Source organism: Callorhinchus milii, unplaced genomic scaffold (assembly GCF_018977255.1).
Source record: "Callorhinchus milii isolate IMCB2004 unplaced genomic scaffold, IMCB_Cmil_1.0 Scaffold17, whole genome shotgun sequence".
In the NCBI taxonomy this organism is placed as follows: Eukaryota; Metazoa; Chordata; class Chondrichthyes; order Chimaeriformes; family Callorhinchidae; genus Callorhinchus; species Callorhinchus milii.
In genome coordinates, this window is record NW_024704758.1 from 146,715 (window position 1) to 169,937 (window position 23,223).

Sequence of the window (23,223 nt, forward strand, 5' to 3'; positions counted from 1 at the left end):
CACTTCGGTAGGGGCTAGCACAAGAAGCCTTTAAAAATGTCACGTACGACTGCAGGTCGCAGTCTCAAGTTTGGGTTGAGATCAGGAAGGTGATCAGGAAGGGACCAACCATCACAGTTGGAGATTTTAACTTACCTAAAATTGATTGGGTTGAAAATGTGTCTACTGGTAAGATAGGGAAAGGATTTCTAGAGTTAATGGAATGGTAAAAATCCCTGCATTTGATAAAGGTATGGAGGTGCTCATTAAGAATAAGATCATGGAGCGCCTGGTCAGTAATAAAATGATAAAAGATAGTCAATATAGGTTTATGAAGGGCAGATCATGCCAAACTAATTCACCAGTTGATTTCTCGGCAGATTGTTGTTGATTTTGCTGACAAAGCTATCGAAGATGGTAGACTGCAAAGAGGAACAGGATAGGTTACAGGTAGACTTGAACATTCTTAGGAAGTGGGCAGATCAATGACAGATGGAATTTAATGTAAGTAAATGAAATTTGCTTTACATGGGAACAAAAAATCCAGTAAGGGACTATTATTTAAAAATTAAGTAAATAATCTGTACTGAAAATGAAAAGGATCTTGGGATGCTGATTGATAATAAACTGAAGCTTTTCCAACAATGCTTGGTAGCAGAGAGTAAGCCAAACCGGATGCCGGGCTGTATTAAAATGTAATGTTGAGGCGAAACATAGGGTAATGCTGACACTTTACAAATCACTGGTGCCACAGCATTTGGATTACTGTATCCATTTCTGGTCACTTTAATATAGAAAGGATAATAATAATAATAATAAGCCTTGCATTTGATACAGCGCTTTTTCACGTCGGGAGGACGTCCCAAAGCGCTTCACAGAACACACTGTAAAGGGAATTGACTGTATATTTGTGGGCGAACGCGGCAGCCAATTGCGCACAGCAATGTCTCACAAAAAGTCGGAGATTGAAAAAGACCAATTTTTATTATTGTTTTTGGTTTTGGAGGGATTATTATTAGGCACTGTGTGGAGTTAGGAAACTTTCCCAAGATTTCGCCCTCTGCCTGGAATTGAACTCAGGTCTCTCGCTTGCAAAGCGAGTGCTCTAACCACTGAGCTACAGGACTCCACACAGGACTATGAGGAGTGATTAGATAAACTGGGCATGTTCACACTGGAGAAGAGAAGGTTGAGGGGTCCTAATATGATTATGGTCTTTAAGATTCTGAAGGGAATAGATAATATAGACCACGCCAAGCTGATATTTCTTGTGCTGAACAGGGGACATGACCTGCGATTGAAAGGGGGTAAATCTGTCGAAATCAGAACAAATCTGTGGAAACACTCAGTGAGCGAACAGTAAATTTGAGGACCTATCTCCCGAAGGAGACTGTGAAAGCAGAAAATGTTGTTTCGATCAAGAACAAATTACATAGATTACTGCCAGAAAATAATATCTCGGGATTTAGGATAACGTTTGGGAGACGACTGCCAGGATGGTGGCAGGTGAAATAGATGGACCGTGGTCTTCTTTTGCCAAGCACATTCTTAATGATTGGAAGTGAAAGCCGACAAGAAAAACCCACATCTGATCCCAGCACTGAATTCAAACATCCCAAACTGCACCCCAGGCCATCATGCCGTGTGTGATTGCTGGCTCCAGTCCAACACTTCAATATCAAGCTTCAACTGAGCCAAATACAAGGTGGTGCTGCTCTCTCCTTTGCTAATCAATTTCAAACCTATTTTAAGGCGGCAAACTTGAGCTCATCAAGCAGATATTAAACAGTGTCTCACTTGCAGGTACGTGAGTTGATGGTCTCCCTGGAAAACACAACCAAATATTAGTTCGATGGGAAGAGTGAAGGAAATGACAGGGTATTGTAGAATATCACAAATTAAACAGTTCACACCAAAATTTAGATCATAAACCCAGTCCCTGATGGGACTGACACCTGTGCAAACACACATCAAATAGAACATGTGAACAGAACAATCACATGTTCAGTGGATTCCAGATGATCACATGTCTTCTGCAAACGGAAATGTATCCGAGGGGAGAATTCAGAAGCACAAACCCCACTCACATTCACCTTCATCGTGCAGAATTACTGATTGATTCAAACATTCAAATGCAAAATCCAGCCCTGAAACAACATTCTCACTGCTCCTGCAATTGCTGTGCTGAAAGTATAACAAATGTGTGTCTCACCTGTCGGCAATGGTTCAGGAATGTTGGCTGAGAAAGGAGGAATGAAAAGTCACTGGTGCAGCAGCTGAAAGCTGACAAGACAAACACTCACTGACTCCAGCACACAATTCAACACCCCAAACAATCTCCTATTTCATCCCATTCTTTACAGTCTCTGATCAGAGCCAACACTGCAATGCAATTCTGAACCGAACGCATCTGGGAATTTTATATTTGAATGACGTTTTACACATTCAGCTCCAGTTGGGTTTGGAAAGTAGCAAATGATTCACGGAATGGCTTGAGAGGGTGAACTGGAAAAGGCAGAAATGATCATTTACAGTGAAATAACAAAAACAACAACAAGATTCCATTTATAGAGTGCCTTTCACGTCAGGAGGACGTCCCAAGGCGCTGTACAGTTGGGTCAGGACCCGAGCAGGAGGGAAATGGTCAGGGTGAGGGGAGGGAAGGGAGGGAGCGAGGAGGGACAGAGAGTCGAGAGGGGAGCTGAAGGCTCGGTCAAAGAGAAAGGTCTTGAGACCGGCCTTGAAGGAGGAAAGGGTGGAAGCGGCGAAGACACTGGGGGATAAGTTCCAGAGCCTCGGGGCTGAGAGGCTGAAGGCCCGGCCACCGATGGTAGGGCGGTTGGGGCGGGGGATGTGGAGCAGACCGGAGCCAGAGGAACGGAGGGTACGGGCAGGTAGGTAGGGGATAGTAGGTCGGAGAGGTAGGAGGGAGCAAGGCCGTGAATGGCCTTGTAGGTGAGGATGAGGATCTTGAAATCGATCCTCTGGGGGATGGGGAGCCAGTGGAGGCGAGCGAGGGTGGGAGTGATGTGGTCGCGAAGTCTGGTGCGGGACAGTACACGAGCTGCAGAGTTCTGAATGACCTGCAGATTGTGGAGGGAGGTGCGGGAAGGCCGGCGAGGAGAGAGTTCCCATAGTCCAGCCTTGAGGTGATAAAAGCGTGGACAAGAGTTTCAGCAGCGTGAGGGGTGAGGTACTGCCGTAGTCTGGCGGCATTCTGGAGGTGATGGAACGCGTTGCCCGTTGTGGCGCGGATATGAAGGAGAAAGGACAGCTCAGGGTCGAACAGAACACCGAGGTTCCTGACCGGTTTTGAGAGGTGGAGAGTGCAGCCTTGGATGTTGATGCTGTCAGCGCCTGAGGTGCGGAGGCACTGACGCGAGCCAATCAAGAGGGCCTCAGTTTTACGCACGTTGAGCTGAAGAAAGTTATCTCTCGTCCAGGACTCGATGTCGGGCAGGAAGTCTGTCAGGACATCGGTAGCCATGGAGTTGAGGGTAGAGGATGAAAGGTAGAATTGGGTGTCATTCGCATACAGGTGGAAGTTAACCACATGTCTGCGGATGATGTCACCAAGCGGGAGCATATAGAAGGTGAAGAGGTGGGGACGGAGGACAGAGCCCTGAGGGACACCGCACGAGACAGTGCGGGGGGCGGAAGCAAAACCATTCGTGGAAACAAAGTGAAGACGGTGGGAGAGGTACGACCTAAACCCCTCAAGGAAAGAGCCTTGAATGTTGAGGTGGGAGGACAAGCGGTGGTGAAGGAGAGCATGGTCGACCGTATCGAATGCTGCCGAAAGGTCGAGGTGGTCGAGGAGGCAAAGGGAGCCCTAGTCACAGATGGTCAGGATGCCATTGGTGACCTTGACGAGGGCAGTTTCTGGGCTATGGTTAGCACGGAAACAAGAATGAAGTGTTTCGAATAATGAGTGGGTGGAGAGGACAGAGCGCAGCTGGAAGGCGACAACTAGTTCCAGCACCTTGGACAGGAAGGGTAGGTTGGAGATGGGCGGTGAGCTTGATAGCTGCGACGCATCAAGTGAAGGTTTTTTCAAGGTGGGAGTGATGATGGCAGTTTTTAAGGGAATGGGAACAGAGGCAGAGGAGAGGGACAGGTTGACGATGTCTTTGATATGTGGGTCAAGGAGTCGGAGCTGGAAGATAAGGAGTGGAGTGTGGATGGGGTCAAGGGAGCAGTTGGTAGATTTCAGGGATAGGATGAGTTTGGTGTCAGAGATTGGGGAAACGGGTTCGAAAGTGCGATGGAGAGGATGGGTAGTAGTCGGAGAGTGGGAGTGAGGGGGTGGGGTGTGGGTGGACGTTGGAGGAGAAGTGACCGCGGAGCGAATTCCCTTGATTTTGTATTCAAGGAAATCCAGCATCTCCTCGCGGAGAAAGTTGGAGGAAATGACCTGCGCGGGTTGGCGTGGGGGACGGAGGAGTCGGGAAGTGGTAGAAAACAGTATCCTGGAGTTGTTTTTCGCCTCTAGGATTATCCTGGATTAGAAGGACGACTTGGCCGAGGCTACAGTGGAGCGGTAGATTTTGAGGAGGTCCAGCCAGAATTGTCGGTGGACCGTTAGGCCAGATTTGACGCAGGTGCATTCAGCTGCCCGCACCTGGCTCTTCAGTGAGCGGAGGTGGGTGGTCGACCAGGGGTAGGTGCGAGACTAGGAAACAGTACGGGAGCTGATGGGGGCAAGAGTATGGAGTGTGGAGTAGAGGGTGTTGTGGAGGAGGGTGAGAGGAGAAGAGGGGTCAGTGAGGGTTGAAGGCCAGAGGGAGAGGAGTTCAGAGGACTCCAAGGCAGCGGTTAGGGATTGTGGGGGTAACTTGTTCCGAAATAGGCAAAACACGGATTCCACACTTGATGTGATAACAAATTACTTTGAAATGAATTGAATAACTGACTCCAAAATTGATACTCAAACATTCTGTGTATTGCAAGAGTTGAAACTTAGACTAAGCAACTTCATTCTGCACTTGAATCTCAATAGAAATACACAATTATACAGCACAGAAGGAGGCCATACGGCTCACCGTGTCTGTCCCGGCTTTTTGAAAAGAGCTGCCCCAATCAACAACACTCCCCCACTCTTACACCCACAGCCATCCAACTTTGTCCTTCTCAAATAATTATCTACATCTCTCTTAAAAGTTGTCATCAAATTGGCTTACACCACCCTTTCAGGCAATGCATTCCTGAACCAACCAACTCGCTTTGTGAAAACACTTTCTGCTCACCTCCCCTCTGTTTCTTTTGACAACTACTTTGAAACGGTGCCCTCTGGTTACAGAGCCACCCACCAGTGCAAATAGTTTCTCCTTCTTCACCCTATCAAATCCTCTCAGAATTTTAAAAACTTCTATTTCATCTCCTCTTCACATTCTCTGTTCCAAGGAAAATAATCCTAGCGTCTCCAGCCTGTCCTGATAACTGAAGTCTCTCATTCCTGTTACCATCCTGGGAAATCTCCTCTGAGGCCCCCTAACCCCTTGACATCCTTCCGAAAGTGTGGAGCCCAGAAATCAATACTGTCTCCAGCTGAGGTTTGCCTCATTTGCCAAACCAGTGTTCTATAAAGGTTCATCATAACTTCCTGACTTTTGTAATCTTTGCCCCTATTCATAAAGCCTATTGTCCCATATGCTTTTTAACAGCTTTATCTACCTTTCCTGCCACCTGAGGATTTACTTATATGAAGCCCCAGGACTCTGTGTTCCTTCAGCCCCTCTAAGATTCCACTATATTGTTTATATTGCCTCTTCTCATTCTTCCTCCCAAAACACATTACATTGCATTTTGTCCATATTATAGGAATTAAACTTCATCTGCCACGTATCTGCCCATCCTACAAGTTTTTCCATGGCCGCCTGCAGACGGCGACTATCCTCCACAAAATGTACTAATCTTCTTAGCTTAGCATTATCTGTAAGCTTGAAAATTCTACTCCCAAAACCCAAGTCCATGTCATTTCTATGGTCAATGGTCAATACATTCTGCATTTCCTGGACTGTAGGTATAGTAAACATGGGGCTCACTCACCAGTTGTTTTCGGTGTTGGAGGGGCTGAGAAAACAAGGAGCAAAGGTCACTACTACAGCAAGTGGAAGCCGACAAGGAAAACACACATCTGATCCCAGCACTCAATTCAAACATCACAAACTACCCCCCCAGTCCATCATTCCGTGTGTGATTGCCGACCCCAGTCTAACACCTCAATATCAACAACAGAAGTCACTGGGAACACTCAGCAACTCAGGCAGTATCTATGGAGAAAGGAAAGTGAGTCAATGTTTCGCTGCCACAAGCCTTTTCAGTTTTCAGTTCTGACGAAGAGTCATGGACCAGAAATGTTGACTCACTTTCCTTACTCCGTACATGCTGTCTGACCTGCTGAGTGTTCCCAGCGACTTCTGTTGTTGTATTCAGATTTCCAGCATCAGCAGTATTCTGCGTTTTGACCTCAATATCAAGCTTTATCTGAGGCAAATACGAGGTGGTGCTGCTCTCTCCTTTGCTACTCAATATCAAGGGCAATCTAAGGCTGAAACTTGAGATGTATGAAGCAGATGCGAAAAAGCAACTCACTTGCAGGGCGGAAAATCCAAGGACTCTCTAGAAAACACAAACAAATGTTAGTCAGACGGGAAGAGCAAATTCAATGGCTGAGTATCGGAGAATATAAAGAGTGAAGCAGTTCACAAAAATGTAGAGAACATAAACCCATCCCTGATGGGAACGACACCTGTGGAAACACACATCAAATAGAACATGTGAACAGAACAATCACACGTTCAGTGGATTCCAGATGATCACATGTCTTCTGCAAACGGAAATGTATCCGAGGGGAGAATTCAGAAGCACAAACCCCACTCACATTCACCTTCTTCGTGCAGAATTACTGATTGATTCAAACATTCAAATTCAAAATCCAGCCCTGAGACAACATTCTCACTGCTCCTGCAATTGCTGTGCTGAAAGTATAACAAGTGTGTGTCTCACCTGTCGGCCATCGTCCAGGAATGTTGGCTGAGAAAGGAGGAAAGAAAAGTCACTGGTGGAGCAACTGAAAGCTGTCAAGACAAACACACACTGACTCCAGCACACAATTCAACACCCCAAACAATCTCCTATTTCATCCCGTACTTTACAGTCTCTGAATTGAATAACTGACTCCAAAATTGATACTCAAACACTCTGTGTATTGCAAGAGTTGAAACTTAGACCAAGCAACTTCATTCTGCATGTGAATCTCAATAGAATCATAGAATTATACAGCTCAGAAGGAGGTCATGCGGCCCATCGTGTCTGTGCTTCCTTTTTTCAAGAGCTGTCCAAATCAATACCTCTCCCCCGTTCTATCCCTTTAGCCCTACAAACTTGTCCTCCCCAAATAATTATCCAAAACTTTCTTCAACACTGTTATCGAATTGGCTTCCTCCAATTTTTTAGGCAATGAATTCCAGATCCAAACAACTCGCTTTGTAAAGCTGTTTCTCCTGACCTCACCTCTGTTTCTTTTAACATCGAATTTAAGTCGGTGCCCATTGGTTACCGACCCACCCGCCATTGGAAATAGTTTCTATTTCTTCACCCTATCGAATCATCTCATCATTTTAAAAGCTTCTATTGTCTCCTCTTAACTTCAACTTCCTCTGCTCCAAGGAAAATAATCTGAGCGTCTTCAGCCTGTCCTGATAACTGGAGGCTCTCATTCCTGTTACCATCCTGGGAAATCTCCTCAGCATCCCTCCAATGCCTTGACATCCTTCCGAAAGTGTGGGGCCCAGAATTCAATAGCGTCTCCAGCTGACATTTGCCTCATTGGCCTAACCAGTGTTCTATAAACGTTCATCATAACTCCCAGATTTTGTACACTTTGCCCCTATTTATAAATCTTCGTGACCCGTATGCTTTTTTATCAGCTTTATCTACCTGTCCTGCTACCTTCAAAGATTTACTTATATGAACCCACAAGTCTCTTTCTTCCTTCAGTCCCTTTAAGATTATACCATCTTGTTTACATTACATCTTCTCATTCTTCCTCCCAAAACGCATTATTTTGCATTTTGTCCACATTATTGGAATTAATCTTCATCTGACGATCTTACAACAATGTCCTCCTGCAGTCTACTAATATCCTCCATTAAACTTATTACCGTTCTCAGTTTAGCATTTCCTGCAAGCTTGAAAATGTTACTCTCTATACCCAAGTCCATGTCATTTATATGTTCAAATGTCAATATATTCTGCATTTCCTGGGGCGTAAGAAAAGTAAACATGGGGATCACTCACCAGTTGTTTTAGGTGTTGGAGGGGCTGAAAAAATAAGGAGCAAAGGTCACTATTTCAGCAAGTCGAAGCCGACAAGGAAATCATTCATCTGATCCCAGCACTCAATTCAAACATCACAAACTACCCCCCAGTCCATCATGCCGTGTGTGATTGCCGGTTCCAGTCTAACACCTCAATATCAACAACAGATGTCACTGCGAACACTCAGCAGCTCAGGCAATATCTATGGAGAAAGGAAAGTGAGTCAATCTTTCGCTGCCACAAGCCTCCATCAAATCGTTTCAGTTCTGAAGAAGAATCAGGCACCAGAAACGTTGGTTCACTTTATTTCTCCGTAGATGCTGCCTGACCTGCTGAGTGTTCCCAGCGACTTCTGTTTTGGTTTTCTGATTTCTAGCATCTGCACTATTTTGTATTTTGACCTCAATATCAAGCTTTATCTGAGGCAAATACGAGGTGGTGCTGCTCTCTCCTTTGCTACTCAATATCAAGGCCATTTTAAGGCTGAAACTTGAGATGTATGAAGCAGATGCGAAAAAGCTACTCACTTGCAGGGCGGAAAATCCAAGGTCTCTCTAGAAAACACAAACAAATGTTAGTCAGACCGGAAGAGCAAATTCAATGGCTGGGTATTGGAGAATATAAAGAGTGAAGCAGTTCAAAAAATGTAGAGAACATAAACCCAGTCCCTGATGGGAATGACACCTGTACAAACGCACATCAAATAGAACATGCGAACAGAACAATCACATGTTCAGTGGATTCCAGATGATCACGTCTTCCGCAAACGGAAATGTATCCGAGGGGAGAATTCAGAAGCACAAACCCCACTCACATTCACCTTCATCGTGCAGAATTACTGATTGATTCAAAGATTCAAATGCAATATCCGGCCCTGAGACAACATTCTCACTGCTCCCTGCAATTGCTGTGCTGAAAGTATAACAAGTTTGTGTCTCACCTGTCGGCCATCGTCCAGGAAAGTTGGCTGAGAAAGGAGGAAAGAAAAATCACTGGTGGAGCAACTGAAAGCTGAGAAGACAAACACACACTGACTCCAGCACACAATTCAACACCCCAAACAATCTCCTATACCATCCCGTTCATTACAGTCTCTGATCAGAGCCAACACTCTGGCAATCCAATTCTCAGCCTAAAGCAACTGGGAATTCTATATTTGAATGACGTTTTACACATTCAGCACCAGTTGGGTTTGGAAAGAAGCAAATGACTCACGGAATGGCTTGTGAGGGTGAACTGCAAAAGGCAGAAACAATAATTTACAGTGAAATAGGCAAAACACAGATTCCACACTTGATGTGATACGCAAACAGTCGGTGTATTGCAAGAGTTGAAAGTTAGACCAAGCAACTTCATTCTGCACGTGAATCTCAATAGAATCATAGAATTATACAGCTCAGAAGGTCATTCGGCCCATCGTGTCTGTGCTTTCTTTTTCAAGAGCTTTCCAAATCAATACCTCGCCCCCGCTCTATCCCCATAGCCCTGCAAACTTGTGCTCGCCAAATAATTATCTTGTACTTTGTTAAAAGCTGTTATCGAATTGGGTTCCACCAATTTTTCAGGCAAAGAATTCCAGATCCAAACAACTCGCTTTGTAAAGTTATTTCTCCTGACCTCCCCTCTGGTTCTTTTAACATCGAATTTAAGTCGGTTCCCTCTGGTTACTGACCCAACCAAAATAGTTTGTCTTTCTTCACCCTATCGAATCATCTCATAATTTTAAAAGCTTCTCTTGAGTCTCCTCTTAACTTCCTCTGCTCCAAGGAAAATAATCTGAGCGTCTTCAGCCTGTCCTGATAACTGAAGTCTCTCTTTCCAAGTACCATCCTAGGAAATCTCCTCTGCATCCCTCCAATGCCTTGACATCCTTCCGAAAGTGTGGGGCTCAGAATTCAATACAGTCTCCAGCTGAGGTTTGCCTCATTTGCCTAACCACTGTTCTATAAAGATTCATCATAACTTCCAGATGTTGTATTCTTTGCCCCTATTTATATATCCTAGTGACCCGTTTGCTTTTTTATCAGCTTTATCTACCTGTCCTGCCACCTTCAAAGATTTACTTATATGAAGGCACAAGTCTCTGTGTTCCTTCAGTCCCTTTAAGTTTCTACCATCTTGTTTACAATGCCTCTTCTCATTCTTCCTCCCAAAATGCATTATTTTGCATTTTGTCCACATTATTGGAATTAATCTTCATCTGCCACCTGTCTGCCCATCTTACAACAATGTCCTCCTGCAGTCTGCTAGTATCCTCCATTCAACTTATTACCCTTCTTCGCTGAGCATTACCTGCAAGCTTGAAAATATTACTCTCTATACCCAAGTCCATGTCATTTATATGTTCCAATGTCAATATATTCTGCATTTCCTGGGGCCTAAGAAAAGCAAACATGGGGCTCACTCACCAGTTGTTTTAGGTGTTGGAGGGGCTGAGAAAATAAGGAGCAAAGTCACTACTACAGCAAATGGAAGCCGACAAGGAAAACACACATCTGATCCCAGTTGTCAAACATCACAAACTACCCCCCAGTCCATCATGCCGTGTGTGATTGCCGGCTCCAGTCTAACACCTCAATATCAACAATAGAAGTCACTGGGAACACTCAGCAGCTCAGGCAATATCTATGGAGAAAGAAAAGTGAGTCAATCTTTCGCTGCCACAAGCCTTTTCAGTTTTCAGTTCTGACGAAGAGTCATGGACCAGAAATGTTGACTCGTTTTCCTTTCTCCGTAGATGCTGCCTGACCTGCTGAGTGTTCCCAGCGACTTCTGTTTTGGTTTTCAGATTTCCAGCATCTGCAGTATTTTGCATTTTGACATCAATATCAAGCTTTATCTGAGGCAAATACGAGGTGGTGCTGCTCTCTCCTTTGCTACTCAATATCAAGGCCATTTTAAGGCGGAAACTTGTGATGTATAAAGCAGATGTGAAAAAGCAACTCACTTGCAGGGCGGAAAATCCAAGGTCTCTCTAGAAAACACAACCAAATGTTAGTCAGACGGGAAGAGCAAATTCAATGGCTGGGTATTGGAGAATATAAAGAGTGAAGCAGTTTACAAAAATGTAGAGAACATAAACCCAGTCCCTGATGGGAATGACACCTGTACAAACACACATTAAATAGAATATGTGAACAGAACAATCACACGTTCAGTGGATTCCAGATGATCACATGTCTTCTGCAAACGGAAATGTATCCGAGGGGAGAATTCAGAAGCACAAACCCCACTCACATTCACCTTCATCGTGCAGAATTACTGATTGATTCAAACATTCAAATGCAAAATCCGGCCCTGAGACAACATTCTCACTGCTCCTGCAATTGCTGTGCTGAAAGTTTAACAAGTGTGTGTCTCACCTGTCGGCCATCGTCCAGGAAAGTTGGCTGAGAAAGGAGGAAAGAAAAATCACTGGTGCAGCAACTGAAAGCTGACAAGACAAACACACACTGACTCCAGCACACAATTCAACAACCCAAACAATCTCCTATATCATCCCATTCTTTACAGTCTCTGATCAGAGCCAACACTGCAATCGAATTCTCAGCCTTAGGCAACTGGGAATTATATATTTGAATGACGTTTTACACATTCAGCACCAGTTGGGTTTGGAAAGTAACAAATGACTCACGGAATGGCTTGTGAGGGTGAACTGCAAAAGGCAGAAAAGATCATTTACAGTGAAATAGGCAAACAACGAGGTGTTCGGATCTGGAATGCGTAGCATGAAAGGGTAGAAGCAGATTCAATAACAACTTTCAATAGAGAAGTCGATAGTTATTTGGAGGACAAATTTGCAAAGCCATGGGGAGAAGATGGGTAGAGGGATTAATTTGGATAGCTTTTTCAAAGAGCCACACGGGCACAATGGGGCAAATGGCTTCCTTCTGTGCTGCATAAGTCTATTATTCTATACACTTGATGTGATAACAAATTAATTTGATATCAATCAAATGACTGACTCCAAAAGTGATACGTAATCAGTCGGTGCCTGTTACAATAGTTGAAATTTTGACTGAGCAACTTGTACATGAGTCTCAATAAAATGGTCAATACATTCTGCATTTCCTGGGCTTTAATTACGGTAAACATGGGGCTCACTCACCGGTTGTTTTCGGTGTGGGAGGGGCTGAGAAAGTAATGAGCAAAGGTCACTACTACAGGAAGTGGAAGCCGACAAGGAAAACATATATCTGATCCCAGCGCTGAATTCAAACATCCCAATCTACACCCCAGTCCATCATGCGGTGTGTGATTGGTGGCTCCACTAGCACTTCAATATCAAGCTTCATCTGAGGCAAATACGAGGTGGTGCTGCTCTCTCGTTTGTTACTCAATATCAAGGCCACTTTAAGGCTGCAGTTAATTGTGTTAACAAGATTTAACAGCAGTGACTTACTTGTGGGATTGTAATACCAAGGGTTTCCTGGAAGAGCCGGATTGAATTTAGAATCAAGAAAATGATAAAGAGATGTTTAGTCACTGGTCTGTGTAGAGATCTCGTTAGATATTGAAAGAAGAAACATAAGATCATCATTTTTCACCTCAAAGTCTATGCTGACATTCCAAAGCAGTGCAATCAGAGGAACTCTGCGTTGTCAGAGGTGTGCTCATCTTCGATGAACCTTTACACGAGTGGTGGCCAACTTGTGGACCGTGGGCCGGAAGTGGCCCACAGGACCATCAAGACGTGCCACAAACATTTATACAAATCTAGGTAATCCCATGATCAGATGGTAGTTACTACATTTACAGTTTTTTTCTTGATTGAATATTTCTTGGTTTATGGCAAAAATTAAGAAATGATCAATCCAGAAAATGTGTTTTGTTGACCGACCATTAAGATTGCTAAAATCCGCTGTCATGTCTGCTGCTCAGTTCGATCTTAAAGATCACATGACGCTATTCGAAAAGAGGAGAGTTTCTCCCAGAGTCGTGGCCGAATGTTCCCCTGATAAAATATAAGATTAGTTTATTAATTTCATGGGTCTTTATGAGATACTGCTTTGCTCAAATTGGCTGCGGTGTTCACCTACAAAGACACAGTCACTACACTTTTCAAAAACGTTGTGAGACATTCTCTATATTGCATCATCAGATACAATATATTGCATTATATTGCAGAGATTATTACTGACATCTGATTGTCACAAAACATTAGCTGAAAATGTATAGAACCGAATGGCCCAGAGTTGCAGGAATCTGCTGCTGTCAGTCTCGACAAGAACATATGCTTCACGAAAAACATAATATAATCGTGACTCACTTGTTCGGGCCTTCACATCAGATTTTCCTACAGAAAAAGGGATTGAAAGAAATAACTGAAATGTGTTATAAGTACAATCGCTGGTACACACACAGTCGATAAATACTAACTCCCGTAGGGCATTCCACCCCTAAACAATTTTTCTACGTAAAAAAAAATCCAGATTTACTTGTTTGCTAACTATCTGAAATCATTGCCGTCTTGTCCCTGACTCACTGAGCAGCAGAACATTTTTCACAATTAATTCTCTCAAATCCTTTCATTAATCTATCACCTCAATCACAAACTTTATCCCAAAGTGTTGCAATTTAAATTTAGCTGGACGCCAGCGTGCTTGAAAGTTCATGAGGTGGATATATTTTCTATTATATTACATTATTATTATCTAAGATATGATAAGGCATTATATCAAATGCAATTATTATTATTATTTATTATAAGTCGCTGTGTTAAAAATAGCCGAAGACTAGCTCACCTGGATGTCTGGTTACAGTTGGTGTTCCTGGAAATACAAGGTTTTAGAATAATGTTACTGTTTGAAAAATTTCTAAAAGCAGGAATGCATTCTGCTACCTCCATTCCCGCCCATTTGTTATTTACTCTAAAAAGATCAGGGATTTAAACACTAATGTTCCCTCAGGGGAAGATTTATTCACCCACTAAATCATCAAGTCTAATGGTTGAAGGAATTATTAGAAAAAATATATCACGGCCTCATTTTCTCCACAGGAGAATCCCAATCTGAGTCAGTTAAACATTTTTTTCCACAAGAAAATCCCAATCTGAGTCAGTTATGTAAGAAATAAGGTAAAATAACGACTTACCTAGTGGTTGATATATTGGAGATTGCACTGGAAAAAAAACATCAAATGTAATTGAAGCTTTTAATATAATTCACACTGTTATTTCCCAGTGCCTGTGCTCCTATTTTTGGCATGCTCCTTCGTACTTCTCGCTTACATTCCAAAAAGGTTGTCACAGACCCTCTTCACCTTTCCTGTGTTCATTCTGATGAAATCCAGCCTCACTCCCACTTGGTCTCTTATCTCATGTATTAAATGGTGGAACTTGGCTTTTCACACAGTGTAATTCAGTGACAAATACACAGTTGCCAGTCAATAACTGGCTGAGGAAGTCATCAATTATTATTATTATTAATTGTCAGAAAATGTAAAAAGAAATGAGCAGCTCAATTTTTCTACAGGAGAAAATTCAACATGTTCAAACAGTTTGAAAGAGTAACCTACCCAATGGTTTGATTAAAGATTTTCCTGAAAACAGATGAACAGTACCAAATAAACGATTAAAAACAGTGTTATTACAATAATAACCTTGCCCTTACATAAAGTTTTTTACGTGGAGCGATGTCTCCTAGTGCTTTACAGAGACAGACTGAAGACACAAGCAAGGCTGGAATATATAATAATAATAATCCTTGCATTTGATATCGTGCTTTTTCATGTCTTTAAGATGTCTCCGCATGCTTCAAGAATATACTGCAAAGTGAATTGACTGTATATTTTGTGGGCAAAACCCGGCAGCCAATTGTGCACAGCAGCGCCCCACACAAACAGCCGTGGATTGAAGTGACCAATTTTTGTATTATTTTTTTCTTGAGGGAATTATTATCAGGCGTGTGGAAGTAGGGGGAGTAGAAGAAAGTTGACCCATGGTCAAAGAGGCCAATTTTTGGAAGAGTTTTGAAAGTAAAAGGTGTGAAACGACGAAAGATCTTGGGATGGCTGGAGTGCGATCCCAGTGGCTGAAAGCTCAGACACCAACAGTGGGGGTCGTGCAGCAAGCACACGTTTGAGAAGCCTAGAAATAGGGTACAAAACTGGGGCCAGAGGATTTGGTAGAGGCTACAGCAAAGCGTTTAGAGGCAAAAGGCAGCCAAACGACAAATTAAATTTAATGAAGGAACAAGTGAAATAATACATTTTGGAAGGAAGAATAAACACGGAAATATATATTACATAGTAAACGTAAACAGAATAGAAGAGTAGAGACCCAGAGGTTAATACAAACAGATCTTTAAAGATGGGAAGCAAGTTATTAAAGCTGTAAACAAAAGCGGTATACAATATAATACCAAAGGGAGAATTGTAAGCTTGTATAAATCTCTAATTAGGCTGCAGTGGTGATTTCAATAAACTTCTTTTTCTGCTTATAAAAATTGGTAAAAGAGAAAAGCTGCAGAAAAGGGAGTTTACTTACCACAAGGCTCACAACGTTTCAAGACTTCATCAAAGTATTCATCTGTGCCACAATTGTAACAACCTTAAAACAAAAATGTTAGATTTAATAGAATGTATTAACATTTGCAGGGAAGAGATGTGAGTAAAAATTAATAAAGAAGGCATTAGTTAACAATAACAAGACAGGGGAAGCTAGGAGTCTGAATGTACTGCAACACAGTGCACAGAGCACAGGGTACAGAGCACAGAGCACAGGGCACAGGGCACAGAGCACAGGGAACAGAGCGCAGGGCACAGAGCACAGGGAACAGAGCACAGGGCATACGGAACAGGGCGCAGGGGACAGGGAACAGAGCACAGGGCACAGAGCACAGGGTGCAGGGCACAGGGCACAGAGCACAGGGCATAGGGAACAGGGCGCAGGGGACAGGGAACAGAGCACAGGGCATAGGGAACAGGGCGCAGGGGACAGGGAACAGAGCACAGGGAACAGGGAACAGAGCACAGGGAACAGGGCGCAGGGCACAGGGAACAGGGAACAGAGCACAGGGCACAGGGCACAGAGCACAGGGCACAGGGAACAGGGAACAGAGCACAGGGCACAGGGCACAGAGCACAGGGCATAGGGAACAGGGCGCAGGGGACAGGGAACAGAGCACAGGGAACAGGGAACAGGGCGCAGGGGACAGGGAACAGAGCACAGGGAACAGGGAACAGAGCACAGGGAACAGGGCGCAGGGCACAGGGAACAGGGAACAGAGCACAGGGCACAGGGCACAGAGCACAGGGCACAGGGAACAGGGAACAGAGCACAGGGCACAGAGCACAGGGCACAGGGCACAGGGCACAGGGCACAGGGAACAGAGCACAGGGCACAGAGCACAGGACACAGAGCACAGGGCACAGGGCACAGGGAACAGAGCACAGGGCACAGAGCACAGGGCACAGGGCACAGGGAACAGAGCACAGGGCACAGAGCACAGGGCATAGGGAACAGGGCGCAGGGGACAGGGAACAGAGCACAGGGGACAGGGAACAGAGCACAGGGCACAGGGCACAGACCACAGGGCACAGGGAACAGAGCACAGGGCACAGGGCACAGGGAACAGGGAACAGAGCACAGGGAACAAAGCACAGGACACAGGGCACAGAGCACAGGGAACAGAGCACAGGGCACAGGGAACAGGGCACAGGGAACAGAGCACAGGGCACAGGGCACAGGGCACAGGGCACAGTGCACAGGGAACAGGGCACAGAGCACAGGGCACAGAGCACAGGGCACAGGACACAGGGCACAGGGCACAGAGCACAGGGAACAGAGCACAGGGCACAGGGAACAGGGCACAGGGAACAGAGCACAGGGCACAGGGCACAGAGCACAGGGCACAGGGCACAGGGAACAGGGCACAGAGCACAGGGCACAGAGCATAGGGCACAGAGCACAGGGCACAGAGCACAGGGCACAGGGCACAGGGAACAGAGCACAGGGCACAGAGCACAGGGAACAGGGCACAGGGCACAGAGCACAGGGAACAGAGCACAGGGCACAGAGCACAGGGTGCAGGGCACAGGGCACAGAGCACAGGGCATAGGGAACAGGGAACAGAGCACAGGGAACAAAGCACAGGACACAGGGCACAGGGCACAGAGCACAGGGAACAGAGCACAGGGCACAGGGAACAGGGCACAGGGAACAGAGCACAGGGCACAGAGCACAGGGCACAGGGCACAGGGCACAGGGCACAGGGCACAGGGCACAGTGCACAGGGAACAGGGCACAGAGCACAGGGCACAGAGCACAGGGCACAGAGCACAGGGCACAGTGCACAGGGAACAGGGCACAGAGCACAGAGCACAGGGCACAGGGAACAGAGCACAGGGCACAGAGCACAGGGCACAGAGCACAGGGCACAGGGAACAGAGCACAGGGCACAGAGCACAGGGAACAGGGCACAGAACACAGGGCACAGAGCACAGGGCACAGGGAACAGAGCACAGGGCACAGAGCACAGGGAACAGAGCACAGGGAACAGGGCACAGGGCACAGAGCACAGGGAACAGAGCACAGGGAACAGAGCACAGGGCACAGAGCACAGGGAACAGAGCACAGGGCACAGAGCACAGGGAACAGGGCACAGAGCATAGGGCACAGAGCACAGGGCACAAGGCACAGAGCACAGGGCACAGAGCACAGGGAACAGAGCACAGGGCACAGAGCACAGGGAACAGAGCACAGGGCACAGAGCACAGGGAACAGGGCACAGAGCACAGGGAACAGGGCACAGGGCACAGAGCATAGGGCACAGAGCACAAAATGGGAGATCTGGAGGCAGTTATTAATAGTGAGGAATTGGATGTAACAACATTAACAGACACGTGGTTACAACCTGGACATGATTTTGGCAATTAAATATTGTAGGATACAATATATTTAGAATTGTTACTGTTGGTGTGTGTCCTGAAACTACCCTTTGCAATCCTGAATCTGAGAATTTGGCTCTGAAAATTGCTCAACATAAAGCCATTATCAACTAAAAGATAAACAAACATATGGTGAAGCATACATAAATACTGAATGGAGACTTGAGCACCTACCTTTAAAGGGGATATTAATATTACATTAACATGATGGTAATTTAACAATTTAACTTCAGATACTAATGTAAGGTTATACAAAAAAAGTGGTATTGGTAACAGACCAATCGGGCTCTTACCTTCCATATTGTTCTTCCCAAAGATTAGGATGTTGCCAGGGCACAGGCACGGTTGATAATGCCACCTACTGGTGCCACTGAGAGAAGTAGCACCATCAGCAGAAATCATTTTATGAGAGTTGAAATAATCACAGTAAACAGCTGGAACGGACAGAAATTAAAGATATAAAATAGCAACTAGTTTATGATGAATGGATACCTCATTCGCCCAAACATTTTTAATCAAAGATAAGAATGGTGGATTAGTTAATTCGACATGACGACAAGATGCTATTTTAGAGGTGGTGGGAATGCCAGCACACTTACATCTGCTTCAAAACAAATAAGATTAAAAAACAATATAAATACATAAATTCAAGCACAATATGCTCTTCATCAAAGAGCAGTGATCTGTAGGGCCATCACAGTCACATGGACACTGTCCTCTCCTGGCACTTCCTGCAGGTAATCCCCACAGGAGTGCAATACGTGGCTGAGTAGTTGTCCATGTCTGGTCAAAGCAATCTGTGTGCCCAATGGAATGGAATGTTTTCTGCGTCCTTTCATTAACAACAACAACAAATTACACATGTATAGCTCCCTTCACATCAGAAAGACGTCCCAGGGCGCTGAACAATCAGGGCTTTTCAGAGCCAGGCTAGGAGTTGGGGGCAGGAAGGGTTGAGGGTAGCGGGCCGGGGATGAGAGAGTGGCCGAAGGCACAGTCGAAGAGAAGGTCTTTAGACGGGACTTGAAACAGGCAAGAGAGGGGGTGAGGCAGAGGGATTGCGGGATAGAGTTTCAGAGTGGAACTAATTAATATGTTTGAACAAATCTATTACTAACAGATATTAAATAATGTAACTGTGGAAACTATTCTTTTCTCTTTGCTTTTTTCATTTTCTTTTAATATATGGAAGTAAGACTTACGGCAAATGCTCGGGGCCCTCCAGTCAATGGCAATGCCTTCATCCAAACAAGCTTTAGCATAGACGGCTATAGCATCACAGAGACACTCACAATCACCAACTAGTTCACAGCCACATCCATCTCGAACACAGTTATCATAATATGGCATCCAGAAGACCTAGGATACAAATCAGTGAACAAATACACCTGTGTGTTTCAGAAATTCTACATCTAGAAATACTATTACTGACACCCAAATACATCCTGCATGGCCTTCAGTCGTTTCCTTCTTTTCATAATTTCTTATCAATCATTTATAGAGATCCTCCATCTCAATTGTCTAAAATTTGCACACCCTAAAATGCCGAGAAAAAGATGACCCAGGAAATCACAAAGGGCAACCCAGGATATTTAAAAGTTAGAATAAAGAGATTGAAGTCAGTCTGTGGAGGGACCCAGACGAGGCAGTACTCACCCGTTTATGACACGATTCAAATACTTTACTGTTAATTATTGCACACATTTTCTCTGCCCATGCCAAACGATATGGATTTTTGTCACATGGAGATGCAATTTCTGTCACATCTTTGCACATAGGATCCTCCTTCCAAGAATTTGCAAAATACAGTACGTTGGAGGCTAAAGATTTGCTCTGAGTTATGTATTCATCATCCAAATTACCGTTGTAATTACCACATAGTCCACATACTGAAAACTGATAAAATACAAGAACAATATTAATAGTGGAAATTATTGCAATGTCTTCGAATTCAAATTAGTTTGTAGAAGTTCACAGCTTGTGCCAAACCCCCAAACACTTCTCACAATCCATCTAGTGTTTCAAATAAAACAAATTACTCACACATTCAATTTTTAACAGCAAACTGATTTGAAAATAACATCAATAACACAAAACAACACGTGACTTGCATCTATAAGAATATATGAATCATTTTAAGGAATACAGTCATTTTAGTTACCTCTGAAATCCTGGTAATTGTGATGTAAGCATTCATATTTTTATTCCAGATAATTATTAGTTCAAGTTTTCCAGGCATTGTAAATTCAAATTTTAGATAAAGTGGATTGTTGTAGACTTTGAATCTGTTTGCTGCACTTTGAGGTGTTGCCCTATAATGGCCATCAGTCAGTTTAATTAGATAATCCTGAAAAAAGGTTGTAACATGGATACATTATAATACGGTGGGTAATGAAGCATGCAGTTTAAAATATATCATGAAAACCACAACTTGCACAATTAATAATAATTCTTGGGTTTGACATAGAGGCTTATTACAACAACCACCACAACAATAATTTGCACTTACATAGCACCCACCGTTGCAGGATAGTGTCTCAATGAACTTAAAAGTCTCAACACGCTTAAAACTCTGAGAAGTCTCAAAGTGGCTCACCTACCATTTACTGTGTAAATTACTGTGTAAGTTGTAGGTGGACACTGCAGCTAATTTGTACATAGCAACATCTCACAAACAACTATTAGTGTTAGGTTTCCCTCACTTTCATATAATTTAATAAATGAAGATTTCCAGGTTGAAATGTAGCTCTAATTCCACGATGCCCTGGAATGCCAGTGTTCGCTTTCTCCCAGCACCTCCTCTGATCAGCCTTGTGAAGTGGCTGTTAAACCAAAGCATGCTATAAAGTTGTCTTTGTTTTCATTCACTGGGGCTTGTCTCTCTAAAATTGAAAGGTCACATTTCTTGTCCGAACATTGCCAAACAATTTAAAATACATCCATGTGGTTGCTGAAAAATGTTTTCTTGGTAGATGGTGTCACTGCTTTAAACAACTTTGATTCACAGCATTAACAAGAGCTACAAGTAAATTCAGTGGCTGTAAGTATAGCAGAGGTGAGTACAAGAACTAGGTAATAAATCAAGACAAAAGTCATTGAATAACACTGATTATATTGAAAAGGTTCCACCATATTCCACTTCCACTCAACCTATAATATACACATGTGTAAATTGAGGCAATTGAAAAACGTGAATCACAGATATAGGTTCCTTACCTCAAAGTAAATCTTTATAGATTTAGTACAGGTTACTCCTGTTGTGCCACAAATTATATTTTCTGAAACTATCTTGAATGATGGCTGCATATGACTAACAGAACATGCATCCTAAAAGAAAAGAATAATAGGACATATTGCTTTATATAAATTGAATGTGTGTGTATAACATATACGTTCAGATAGAGTATAAAGAAACCTAGAAGAAAACTTATGAAATGGAGGATTTTTTTCTCTGTTACCTGAACTAAAGTATATTCACAACTGCCATCAAACACATATTTCTTTCCATCAAAGGTCGTAACGTGTCCTTCTCCATGAATTATACAAGTTGAAGGGCACCTTTTCGGTCCAGTGCATTTCCATTTACCTCTGATGCAGGTACTATTAAAATGTAAAGTTATTACACACAACGAGTACTTGTATTTATATGACACACGTCATGCAAATAGTGTTTCGGAGTGCAGTGCTATAATAATAGTAGTCCTTGCATTTGATACAGTGCCTTATCTCAAAGCGCTTTGTAGGCAAAACGTGGCAGCCAATTACGGGGTTGGACACCGAACGAGAGGAGGCAGAGGGGGAGATGACCGTAAATTCAGTCGAAGAAGTGAGTAAAAAGAAAGAATTCTAAAGTATTTTATAAAGTCCCCTATTTATAATATCTATAACAGTTAGTTGTGTATACTTCCTTACCATTTCTGGCATTCTTTCATTATTGTCTCATTCCGATGATAGTACACACCACTGAATTCACATGAACAGTCCTCAGGAAGAATACAAAGCTCATTCTCATTCAATGCCATTCCATGGGGACATACACAGCCAGGTACACACTGGGTTACTAACTACAGACAAGGGAGTAAACGGATAATCAAGAGAGTCAGTATTTAATTCAAAAACTGTTTTAGACAATAAACTCAAACACTGAAATATAACTTTAAGACCATAAGAACTTGCTCGGCGAAAGAAGACCAAGGTCCATCTAGTTCACATTCCACCAGCCTGGCAGTCACTTGACATGTTGTGTCCCAAACTATATATTGTATCCCGAGATATTATCTTCCAACAGAAATCTATCTAATCTGTTCTTGAAACAAACAACATGTTCTGCTACCACTGTCTCCCGAGGGAGCCTGTTCCATATGTTTACTGCTTTCCACTGAAAGCATTGAGAACCAACAGTTTGCACTTCCTTTGTGCTATTCACGTAAAATAATCCTAAACTTAATGTGCTTGGTAATGGGACATATAAACCTTGAGAGATCTTTACTATTTCTATGCATACACTCAAAACATACACAATGAAGAATTTGAACACTTGATTAGATGAGACTTTCCACTCACACTGGCAGCTTCAGTCGCCAACATCTGACATGTGGGTTGATAAGCAGTTCCATATTCCCCTACTCTCGCATTGTCACAGCTGAAGTAAACTTTAGGGGGGTCACACAATTCTAAAGCAGAATAATGAATGCATTATTAATGAAAAAATATCATGCTTCCTATTTCATTGTGAACAAATATTTTAGGTTTTGAGTATTTAATATTTAGACACATCTGTGATTTAAAATTAAAATGTACAAAATATATATGAACATACAATATGTTTTTCTGCATTTTCATATTTGTATGTATATTTAAAAGAGTAAAAGGATGAAAATGATTTAATACCTTGAGGTTTCATAGGATGGCCAAAAAAATCTACTTTCCCATTGTGACAGAAACTGAGAAATGAACAACAACATTATTTATGCAGCAAAAGCAAAACCAAATCATTCGTGATACAGTTATTATGAGAAAAGACAGTGGAAAGCT

The 23,223-nt window shown here is 43.4% G+C and overlaps 1 protein-coding gene across 1 annotated transcript in view; it reads right to left on the minus strand.

Annotated features, from left to right (window-relative positions):
• Nucleotides 1-23,223, minus strand: part of LOC103190324 (mucin-6-like) — a 130,170-nt gene that overhangs the window by 86,904 nt on the left and 20,043 nt on the right. Inside the window, exons 16-32 of the mRNA XM_042341545.1 lie at nt 20,351-20,501; nt 19,846-20,085; nt 19,392-19,548; nt 18,483-18,623; nt 15,788-15,850; nt 14,818-14,841; nt 13,571-13,597; nt 12,410-12,461; nt 11,664-11,727; nt 11,249-11,275; nt 10,710-10,733; nt 9,517-9,537; nt 9,242-9,268; nt 8,829-8,855; nt 8,281-8,304; nt 2,192-2,218; nt 1,777-1,803 (exon numbers count right to left, since the gene is read on the minus strand). Coding sequence (XP_042197479.1) covers nt 1,777-1,803; nt 2,192-2,218; nt 8,281-8,304; nt 8,829-8,855; nt 9,242-9,268; nt 9,517-9,537; nt 10,710-10,733; nt 11,249-11,275; nt 11,664-11,727; nt 12,410-12,461; nt 13,571-13,597; nt 14,818-14,841; nt 15,788-15,850; nt 18,483-18,623; nt 19,392-19,548; nt 19,846-20,085; nt 20,351-20,501 — 1,123 coding nt within the window. The remainder of the gene's footprint in view (nt 1-1,776; nt 1,804-2,191; nt 2,219-8,280; nt 8,305-8,828; nt 8,856-9,241; nt 9,269-9,516; nt 9,538-10,709; nt 10,734-11,248; nt 11,276-11,663; nt 11,728-12,409; nt 12,462-13,570; nt 13,598-14,817; nt 14,842-15,787; nt 15,851-18,482; nt 18,624-19,391; nt 19,549-19,845; nt 20,086-20,350; nt 20,502-23,223) is intronic.